The sequence below is a fragment of the Myotis davidii genome, unplaced genomic scaffold (assembly GCF_000327345.1).
Source record: "Myotis davidii unplaced genomic scaffold, ASM32734v1 scaffold399, whole genome shotgun sequence".
NCBI lineage: Eukaryota > Metazoa > Chordata > Mammalia > Chiroptera > Vespertilionidae > Myotis > Myotis davidii.
In genome coordinates, this window is record NW_006292094.1 from 2,350,715 (window position 1) to 2,361,368 (window position 10,654).

Consider the following 10,654-nt stretch of genomic DNA (forward strand, 5'->3'; position numbering starts at 1 on the left):
TGGGCCTCTGGCCCGTGGCCCCCAACCTGGCATGGGCGGCACAGGGGGAAAATGAACGTCCCCCGGGCCGAAGATGTGATTTGGGAAATGAGGAAACCGAGTCAAGTGGCGAGGCCTGAAGCTGAAGGCGGGTGGTGGCAAAACGGGGACCCCGGGAAGGGGCCCAGGGCACCGACGTGCGTTAGCTTCATTGAGCCGCTGAGGGGTAGAAGGTAACAGTGCAGTGAACCAGTGGCACACGCAAGGGTAGGAATGTAAACGCAGCTCCTTTCGTTTAGCAGGAAGGAAACCGAGAGTTAAACCTCGGTTTTCGGCAAATCGTTTCCATTTCCAATAAATGTTACTAAACATCAGATGTAGATTCAGAGTTTGCAACTAGCGGGGACAAAAAGTGAAGGAAAGTAGGGCCTCCCACCACCACCACCACTACCACCACCACCACTCCCGAAACCAGATGCAAAATAAATCTAATGAGTTGCCAGGAAGTGTGATTTAGTGATTAAGCCAGAGAACAAGTGAGGAAGTTTTAATGCAAACATTGACACTCCCCTTCTCCCGTGTGTAAACCACCAAGTGCCGGGACAGTTCTGAAATCTAATGAGAACGAGCGATTATAGCTAGATTCATTGCATTCGTACTGTGCTTCAGTTCCTCTGCTAAATGCATTCTGGACATACATGGTCTATGCAGTAGGTAATACGATGAGGGACAGAACTGAGGCTCAGAGCTCAACTGATTTTTTTTCGAGGTTGCACGGCTAATAAATACACAGCCAGAATCTGAAATCCGCATAGTCTGGCTCTAGGGCCTGCTCCACTAATTCTGACTGTCCTGAAACGAATTCTAAACCTACCCTTGAGTCTGTCTACAAACACTGCGCTCTATAATAGGTGGTTTGTAAAATCAGATTGAAGCTAATCTTGTCATCTGATGCCCAGAATTCAGCGCCCCGATTTCCAAAGGTCTCAAGTTAGTAGCATCTGCTTTGGATTGGCATTTTAGTTGAATACACAAGCTACTTTAAGGCTTTCATACTTGCCAGGTGGCGTTTTGTTAAACTTTAGGAACTGGTAAGTCAAGACAGCGTTGCGTTCCTCTCTATGCTTTTATGTTACCTATTCACAGTCAATTTAGAGAGGGATGAGAAAAGTGTAAATTATAATGTGTTTGCTTGTGTCGCAGAGGTAAACAGCTAAGACCAGGCTGAAATACGGTCGGGGGGCCAACCTTAGCTGTGGCATAAGCCAGCGCTCCCTGTACTGATGCTGTCATTTTCTTTCGTTGCCCTGAGAAAGGCCCCCTCATCTCTTCACTGTCTCCTAGGATATTCGAGATTGCTCAGGACCATTAAGTGCACTTACTGAACTGAACGCTAAAGTGAAAGAGAAGTTCCAACAGTTGCGGCACAGAATACAGGTGAGCAGCGCAGAACTGAGATGCTAAGGAAGGGGGAACGAGAAAGGGGGCTTGGTCCTGGGACTGAGAGCTGTCCGGGTTCTTCCTAAACCTGTAGACAGGGAGCTGTACTAACCTACTGTCCAGGTCACTGCTAGGAACTGAGGCCTGCAGCGCACAGCCAACCGTGACAGACGGTGGCAGGGACGCCATTGTCCTTGGAAGTTTTCAACGTCAAAGCTCTGCGGTCACTTGAACTACTTTCTTTTCTCTCCCACTGTCCAACCCATTGACCCCAGTCCATCACCAGTGTCTCCTGGGTAAATTTTTGAGGCTGTCGCTTTGCCCAGCCTCCTCCCCTGTTTTGTAATCACCAGTCGCATCATATGCACATATATGCTCCTGAATGTGACTACAGTATATGTGCCATCTCAAAACACAACAGCGAGCAGTACCCGTGTGGATGACGTAGGTGTTTCCGCGCTGTGCCTTCAGTGAGGGTGGCAGAGAGCTGCCTGCCTCTCCGAAGGTGTTGGGCACCTGCTCTGCCTGCATGTGGTGCTGGGGTGTAAAGCCTTAGATTGTTCATATTGCAGGGCCCCAGATGCCAGCCACCAACTGAACCCGAGAAGGCAGTCCAGAGCTGGTGGAGAAACTGGCTGTTTGGACCCTCAGAAACAGCATGTCTGTGCCCTGCGTGTTGTCTTCCAAAGGAACTTTCCGGGGCAGTTTTCAGAATCCGGTTTTTGATATCCCCATGATGTCTAAGTGGGGTCCGTCTCCTGTTCAGGTTTTTGTGCTGCGTGGCAGGCGCACGTCTCCCTCTCCGGCAGCCGCACCACTCACGGCTGTCTGCGCTGGTCTCGGGCTCCTCCTCGTTGTGGGGTCTTGGGATGGTCCTTATTTTCTTTCTTTTTTTAAAAAATATATTTTTATTGATTTCAGAGAGTAAGGGAGAGGGGGAGAGAGAGAGAAACATCAATGATGAGAGAGGATCATTGATCAGCTGCCTCCTGCACGCCCCCTACTTGGATGGAGCCCACAACCCGGGCACGTGCCCTTGACTGGAGTTGAACCTGGGACCCGTCAGTCTGCAGACTGACACTCTATCCACTGAGTCAAACCAGCTAGGGCTGTCCTTATTTTCTTACCGTCTCGGCTCTATCTAAAAGGATGTTGGGCATTCCTCAGTGCCCTGCTCTAGGAGGGTTTTCCAGTGCTGCTTATGGCCTGGCTAGAACTAGAAGTGCTTCCTGGTTTTCGTATTGGCTTTACAGTGATTTTCACACAGAGCTGCTTTCCCCCAAAGGAGCTGGAGCAGTTGGCTAAAGAGCAAGACAAAGAGTCGGACAAGCAAGTTCTGCTCCAGGAGGTGGAGAACCACAAGAAGCAGATGCTCAGGTAGGCGGCCTGGCCTCCCGCCAGGGGCCTCTGCTGGTCACGTGCTCCCCGGGAGCCTCCCTGGGTTTGCCTAAGACACCTGGGGTCAGTGACTTATTGTGTCATTTACACACGGACGGATGTCCTCTCGAGATGAGTAATTCTCACAGGGGAGGGCACGCAGGGGCTGTTGGGTAGGTGGAATGGGCACAGTTTACAAAAGCACATTTATATTTGCTTTGTTACACTGTATTTATATTTTTAAAACAAAGCCAAAAAAGGTTTGCTGTTATAATATAGGTCCTTTTTATCTAAGGAGAATCGGCACCAGAAAAAGTCCACTGGAAGTGAACCTATTTAAGATGGACCAAAGTTTAGAAAGTTTTGAAGGGGACTTTATCTTAAAAATGAAACAAGAACATGTAAATAAGCTCATGTTATATAAAATTGAAGTGATTGTGACTGTGTGCTAATGCTTGATTCTGTAATTGAAGGTGTGTGCTATTTCTTGGTATTGAATTGGGAGACTTTTCCAGCAAAATTGTCTGAAACAGTCTGAATTGTCCCTTCACTTTTGACTTTTGTACCATAATCATAAGAGGGATTTTATTGCAAAAGTATTTGAGGGCTCCCTCGCCGGTTTGCTCAGTGGATAGAGCGTTGGCCTGTGGACTGAAGGGTCCTGGGTTCAATTCTGGTCAAGGGCACATGCCTGGGTTGCGGACTCGATCCCCAGTGGGGGGAGTGCAGGAGGCAGCTGATCAATGATTCTCTCTCATCAGTGATGTTTCTATCTTTCTCCCTCCCCCTTCCTCTCTGAAATCAATAAAAATAAAATGTAAAAAAACTAAAAGCCTTTGTGAGGCTCCATCACCTTCCCCAGCCCTACGGGGGCCGTTCTTCTCCCTGAAAGCCCTGCGGGGCCCCTCCCGAGGGCTCCCTTCACCCTTCGTAGGTGGTCGAACTCGGCTACATCCGTGTTTGTCTGCGGCTTTGCTTCTGATTTGAGACGTTCCAGCGTCTTCCCACTGATGGCAGCTGAGTTTCTGACACCCAGCGGTCAGGAGGCCGCTTGGCCGGGTGTGCAGGCCGGGGGTGTGCCGGAGGCTGGTCTGAGTGGGGAGGGAGGTGTGAGTGATGACCAGAGCTAAAGTGCTTGGCTCGGTGATACTTTGTGTCAGGACGCCTTTTGCTTCCCAGGGCCGCCAAGGGCACTAGATGACAAACATTGAGGAAGGAAGATTGCCGTATAATGTACAGAAGTTATGCCAAACAGAATCACTGAGCGTGGGCGGAAAGTTGTGGAGTCGAGGGCAGGGGAACGAGCAGTCAATCAAGGCTTTGGCTATGGTGTGTGGGAGCTGGGCCTGCCAGGGTGCCCGTGCTCGTCACACGGAACAGTAAATGTCGGCTTGCTTGTCTTTCTTCACAGGAAATGGGAGCCCCTCGAGCGGGCACTGTTGCTCGTTCATCTTGCATCACGGGGCACGCAGACTGCCTTGCTAATGACAGTTTGAAAAGGTCACTGATTTTTTAAAACATTAGCCATGAAATGGCATAGCAGCCGCTGGTCAGGCGTCAGGGACAAATCTGAAAACAGCCTCTGGTGCTGGAGGAGACCGCCTGTCAGTCCACGCACTCTCCACGTGGCTTGAAGTGTTTCAGGGGAGCGCGGCGGGTGTGAGCCCGCTGCCTACGCGTTCTTGCGCATGAGCTTGGTTCTCGGAGGGACCCACTCGCTTTTTCTGGTCCACCCCCAAAGGCGGCCCTGCTGGCTCCCGGCCGCCGCTCACCCAGTCGGAGCTGTCCCTCCCAGGGAGAGCGGGTAACGCATGTCAATCATGTCCCACCGGCCTGCTGGCCCATTGTGTTTGTGTCGTCCGCGATCTGTCTGTGGGACAGCAGACCTTGGAGAAATGTGGAGGAAAGCTGCCTTTTGATGATTTTTCTACTTCTTACAACATATACTGGCTGAACAGCGGGGCCAGAAACTGTCAGTTTGGTGCTGGTCATGCAAACATGGGTGAGGCATGATCTCGAGGGGCAGAGCCCATCGCGTGCAGGGCAGAGCAGTGAAGTGTGGAGAGCTGGGCAGAGCCGGGCCTGTGTGCCCCGCTGGGGATCGGAGGTTACCCTGAAGTCTGGAGCCATGTGGGCTGCAGAGAGAGGTGTGCCAAGGCCAGATTCTCCCTCGGGCTGCCCGGGGACAGGGACAGTGCGGGCAGTAAGAGACTGTCCCGGAGGCGGCCAGGGCCCAGACGAGAGGTGCCGGGGCCTGAGCTGCTGCAACTGCTGGGGCAACAGGAGGGGGAAGCGGCGGGAGGTGGGGGTGGACTCCGTGGGCCACCCCTGCGAGCCCCCCCCCCACACCTGCCGGAGGGAAGACCTGCTGTGACTGGAACTGTCAGCCCAGCAGAGTCAGCAGAAACTCACGCGTGCCCTTGTGATTCCAGCAATCAGACGTCGTGGAGGAAAGCGAATCTCACCTGCAAAATCGCCATCGACAACCTAGAGAAGGCAGAGCTGCTCCAGGGAGGAGACCTCTTGAGGCAAAGGTATCTGTGTCTGTTGCAGAGGCAGCCCGACGCCCTGCTGGCTGTCGTTAAGAGGCTCCGCACACTCCTGGGCACGACCAGGAACATGCAGCAAACAGCATGCGCGTGAGAGACTGAAGCATGGGTCTCCCTTGCCTACGGGCTTCCCGCAGCCAGGCTTTTGTGACCTTCCTCCTCCTCCTCTGGACTCCTAGGAAAACCGCCAAAGAGAACCTGGCGCAGACGTCCAGCACCATCACCGAGAACCTCATGGGCATCAGCCGGGTGATGTCCCAGCAGGTGCAGCAGAGCGAGGAAGCCATGCAGACGCTGGGTAACGCCGGGCTGGAGGGGAAGCTGCTCCCGGGACCCGGCACCTGCCCCAGGCCCCTCCGCCCCGCCCTGTCCACGCTGCCTGCCCTGCCCACGGCTCCCAGTTGCTTCTGTATTGATCTGCGGTCTCCAGCAGGGATGGCACCGCAAATTAGATGGTGTCATCCGCCTCTTTCTTCCATGAATGGCAGCATCTCACACGCCTCTTTCACGCTCGCTGTCCACGTAACAGCAGGTTGCCTTCTGTGGCTGTTCGGTGATGCCTTGCTTTACTTTGTGGGGGAATCGTGCCAGGTAACCTTCTTCCCAAGTGGCAGGCCCACGTACCCACGCTCAGCGGTAAAGTCGACTCCCGGGCACAGCGACCCTGAGGGGACAAGTGCCTCCTGGTAGGTGTCACTTGGTGTCCAAGCCCAGGCGCCCCGTCTTTAAAGCTATAGCCGTGTGCTGGGACCGAAGGACTTGCTTGTGTGAGGGCTGGTGGCAGGGCCAAGCCCTGCCTTTCCTGATCCCACAGAGAGCGACCTGGCCGTCAGGTGTCCTGGCAGGGCGCCCCCACAGGTTAAAGGGCCTGGTGCCCTCCAGCTTCTGTCCCCATATGGACCTCATGGGGCCAATCCGCGGTCACGGGATTGGTTTTGTGACGGGTGGTCTCAGCAGCGCCCGGCGGCAGGCGGCGGCCGAGGTCGCGGTGAGGAAGAGCCTCTCTGCCCTTCTCCCTGGGGGTCCACCTGGGGCTCCCCGCTGTGGCCTGTGATCGAGCCGGGTGAGACCCAGGGGAGTTTGTCCTGGTCTCCACTCTGGCTGTCTCTATTCAGTCTCTGCTCTGGGAACTTGCTTCAGAGAGCAGTGTGCTGGGAGCCCGGCCAGCAGGCCAGCTTCGGACTGTCCGCTCTGCAGCCTCTGAGTCAGGCTCCCTCCCTCTTATGTTTCAGTCACTTCTTCCCGGACTATCCTTGACGCCAACGAAGAATTCAAGTCCATGTCGGGGACCATCCAGCTGGGACGGAAGCTCATCACAAAATATAATCGCCGAGAGCTGACGGACAAGCTGCTCATTTTCCTGGCCCTGGCCCTGTTTCTTGCTACGGTTCTCTACATTGTAAAGAAGCGGCTCTTTCCATTTTTATAAGAGCCAAGAGCTGCCAGCGTCTGCCCTTTCAGCTCTGGTGTCAGGACCCAGCCAGGCTCCTGAGCTCTGGCCCAGCTGCCAGCCGACCCACCTCCCGGGGTCCAGGTGCTCAGCAGGACGGGCGGCCATGCTCCGCCGGTTCTGGCAGGTGGCTGCCTTGTGAAGGACGGCAGAGCCAGGGGAGGCCTGTGGTCGGACGCCTGCAGGCACGGGGACTCCGAGAGCCACGGACACGGGGTGGCTGCTGCGTGGGGCACGCGGAGCCCGCCCTCTGGGCTGTGATGTTCCTCTCTCTCCCTCTCCCGCTGCGGCCTTCACGCCTGATCAGGGGGAGGGAAGAGAAACGGGGTGGGAGGATGATGACTTGGGTCCATTCCTGAATAAACTTGACTATTGAATAGAGTGAAATGCATTTGGTTTTATAAGGCATCCCCCCGGGACCTTGTGGGCCTCTGTTTTTGATGTCCAGGTTTCTAGGACATGAACGTTGGTCATTTATTTGTTCATCCAACAAAGCAGCCTGGAGCCCCAGGCACACGCAGTGTTACAGACACGGCGATAAGCAGCCGCGGCCCCTCCCCCAGGGAGAAGGAGACAACCTGCCTGGGTGCCCTGGCGCAGGGCTGGCCCACCTTTCTCTGGGTCCGGAGCTAAATATAACCCAGGAGAGTGAAGCTGTGATAAGCTGAGGCCTGTCTGGGCCCGAGTCCTGGTGAGGCCAAGGGGATAGGCCCGGGCCAGGCCGGGCTGGACACATCAGTGTCTTTGCGGGGGCCTGGCTAACCTCGCACACGCATCCCGGCCTCCCCACTATTTATAGCCCAGAGGCCCTGGGAGAGGGGTGTGGAGGCAGAGGGGAGAGTGGGAAGAGCATGGACATTGACGCTTGGCTCTATTACTAACGGACCACGTGGTCATGCAAGTGACCTCATGTCACTAAGCCTCAGTTTCCCCGCTGAGGGGGCCATCGTCCATATAGACCAGTGATGGCGAACCTATGACCAGTGATGGTGAACTCATTTTTTTGGTTGATTTTTCTTTGTTAAATGGCATTTAAATATGTAAAATAAATACCAAAAATATAAGTCTTTGTTTTACTATGGTTGCAAATATCAAAAAATTTCTATAGTGACACGGCACCAGGGTTAAGTTAGGGTTTTTCAAAATGCTGACACACCGAGCTCAAAAGGTTCGCCATCACTGATATAGACGCTCGCAGAGTCCGTTTTTGAGAATCAAAGGAGAAGGTGAAGGCGCGTGCAGCTCCCAGGTGACAGCAGTGGGAGTCCCGGGTGCGGAGCTCAGGGCCCACGGGTCCTGCGGCGAACAGCCGGGCCCTGGGGAGAGCTGGCGTGCAGCTGCGGTTCTGTTTAGATGTGGTTGGGCGGCGGGGCCTCAGTGAAGGCCTCGGCTCTGAAGTGCCAGGTGGTCACGGGACCGAGCTACGAGATTGGCTGCACACCGCAGGCTGACTCGTTTGATGAGTAGCTTTTGAGTCGTCGTGTGGGCATGCTTTATACTTTATAGCTAACATCCTTAAACAGCTCTGGCCCAGGAGACGCGGGCTGTAAACTGGCACACATGTGTCTTATTTATAGTTAAGCTGAAGCTGAGAGGAAAGCGCAGATGGGAAAGCCCCGCTCAGATTCCAGCTGTAAGGGCAGCAGCTGGATGTTATCAAGTTAGGATTTTCTTGTCTTAACATTTTTCTTTACTGCTTCCCACAAACTGTCAAAATCCTCCTCACAACATGGAAATGTGTGGGCTCTGTACTCCTAAAAATTCCTTCTTTGACACTTTTTCCTCTTTTACTTGCCTTCTGGAAATCGTGTTGAATTTGATCCATTTTGAAATATCATCAATAACATTTATCTTACAACTCCCATCAGCCACTGGGGTTGAAAGTCATCCCCCGCCCATCAGGAAGCTGCCGTCTCCACATTCAGCCATGAGGGGGCACTGTTCACATTCGCTCTATGGCCTTGGAGAATGTAGGACTAACCCCATCAGCCCATATGAAATGCTCTTACCGACTTGCAGGTTTTTTAAAAAAAACCCAAATGTTCAAAGCTTACTTATAGATCTTGTTTTTGGAAGACATTTCATGAATGACTTTATTTTTGCTGCTAAACAGTGGGGCAAGCTTGTATTTCGCATTGTAATTAGCGGATAATCAAGGAATTAAAAGTATAGAGCTGTCAAGAGGGCTTTCATTCAGATATTTACTCAGCACCGACTCTGTGCCAGGCACGGTGTTAGGATACACAGTGAACAAGACAGGTTCCCTGGGGCATGGAGCTTACAGTAAGTGGGGGAAGGCCGGCAGGTGATACAGTTAACATTAAAAAAATCGTTTACTGTGTGGGAAAAAGCGTTTGGGGGGAAGTGGAGCAGGCTCATGGGGATCTGGAATGTAGGCGTGGCCATTTGTAGGGTGGTTAGAGTCGGCCTCATTGAGGAGGTAAGATCTGAGCAAAGACTTGGGTGGGGGGACAGGGGACACACCACACACACACACACACACACACATTCAAGGGAAGGGAGTATCACACAGGGACCACCTAGGCAAAGGCCTACGGTGGAAGCATCTACGATATTGTGATTTATAATAAGAATTACATATTTGGTCTTAGTCCTGTTCCTGCCAAAGCCCCTAAAACCATTGTATTTCCTGTGAGGAGCGTGACCGGCACGCCTGTGCTCCGTTAATGGGGATTTTTGCAGCCGCCCGAGGAGGGGGCTGGTTGCAGAGAAGCCAACCCTGTGATGAGAGACCTGGAGCTGTCAGGCCCACCTCCGACCTCTGGGGCAGGGAGAGGGACTGGAGATGGGGTTCAGTCACCATGCCTTTATGCTGAGGCCTCCATAGAACCTAAAGGGCAGGTGCAGAGAGCTGGTGAACACCTGCAGGTTCTGGAGCGTCAGGTGTGCGCTCGGGGAGGGCATGGGAGCTCCACACCCCTCCCCAGGGCCCTGCCCCATGCGTCCTTTCCATCTGGCACTTCCTGAGTTAGATCCTTTCATTATAAACCAGTGATCTAGTCAGTGCTAGGTCTGATTTCTGTGAGCCACTCTAGCAAATTAATTGAACCCAAGGAGTGGGTCATGGGAGCCTCCAATCTACAGCCTGTTGGTCAGAAGCACAGACAGCAATCTGGACTCACAGTTGGCGTCTGAAGTGGAAGGCGGGGCAGGACTGTGGGACTGAACCTGAACCTGTAGGATCCGATGCTCTCTCCAGGTAGCTAGTGTCAGAATTGAGTTGAATTGGACTGTCCGCTCTAGCTTCCTCCTCCTCCTCTTCCTTTAAATGTTTTTATTGATTTTAGAGAGAGAGGAAGATAGAGTGAGAGATAGAAACATCAATGATGAGAGAAAATCATTGATCAGCTGCCTTCTACACGCCCCCCACCGGGGATCAAGCCCACAGCCCAGGCATGTGCCCTGACCAGGGATTGAACGTGACCTCCTGGTTCATGGGTCCAGGCTCAGCCACGGAGCCGCACCAGCGGCAGGGCACTAGCCTCTCCTCTTGACACCTCCTCCCGCTATCCAGAAGGTGAGACCCAGCAGGTCCCGGTCAGCACCGTTCTTTGCTGGTGCATGTAGGACCCTAAGGGCCCTGCTGAAGCAATTTGGCAGGTGCCTCAATTGGGAGACGCTTCTAAGGAGAAAAGCTTGTAAAATCAGTTCTGTTTTCGCCTTGGCTAGTGATGGTCTCCCTGGGCCCGGCCTGAGGGCTGGCCCGTGCTGCCTTTCCTCCCGGAGCAAGGGCAGAGCAAAAATAGCCGGGCTAATCTAAGAGATACGCCTAGGAGTCCCAGCCCGCTGTCAGGACGGAGGGCTGCGGGCGTGTGAGTGTGAGTGTGTTGTCACCCAC

The 10,654-nt window shown here is 53.6% G+C and overlaps 1 protein-coding gene across 2 annotated transcripts in view; it reads left to right on the plus strand.

The window, feature by feature from the left end:
• Nucleotides 1–7,182, plus strand: part of BNIP1 (BCL2/adenovirus E1B 19kDa interacting protein 1) — a 7,728-nt gene extending 546 nt beyond the window's left edge. Inside the window, exons 2-6 of one of the 2 annotated variants that reach the window (XM_006765399.2) lie at nt 1,324–1,416; nt 2,705–2,796; nt 5,229–5,330; nt 5,525–5,643; nt 6,578–7,182. In XM_006765399.2, coding sequence (XP_006765462.1) covers nt 1,324–1,416; nt 2,705–2,796; nt 5,229–5,330; nt 5,525–5,643; nt 6,578–6,774 — 603 coding nt within the window. In that variant the 3' untranslated portion in view covers nt 6,775–7,182. Of the gene's footprint in view, nt 1–1,323; nt 1,417–2,704; nt 2,797–5,228; nt 5,331–5,524 lie in introns of both variants that reach the window. The other variant, XM_006765398.2, reaches the window with a different exon arrangement.
• Nucleotides 7,183–10,654: the final 3,472 nt, after the last annotated feature.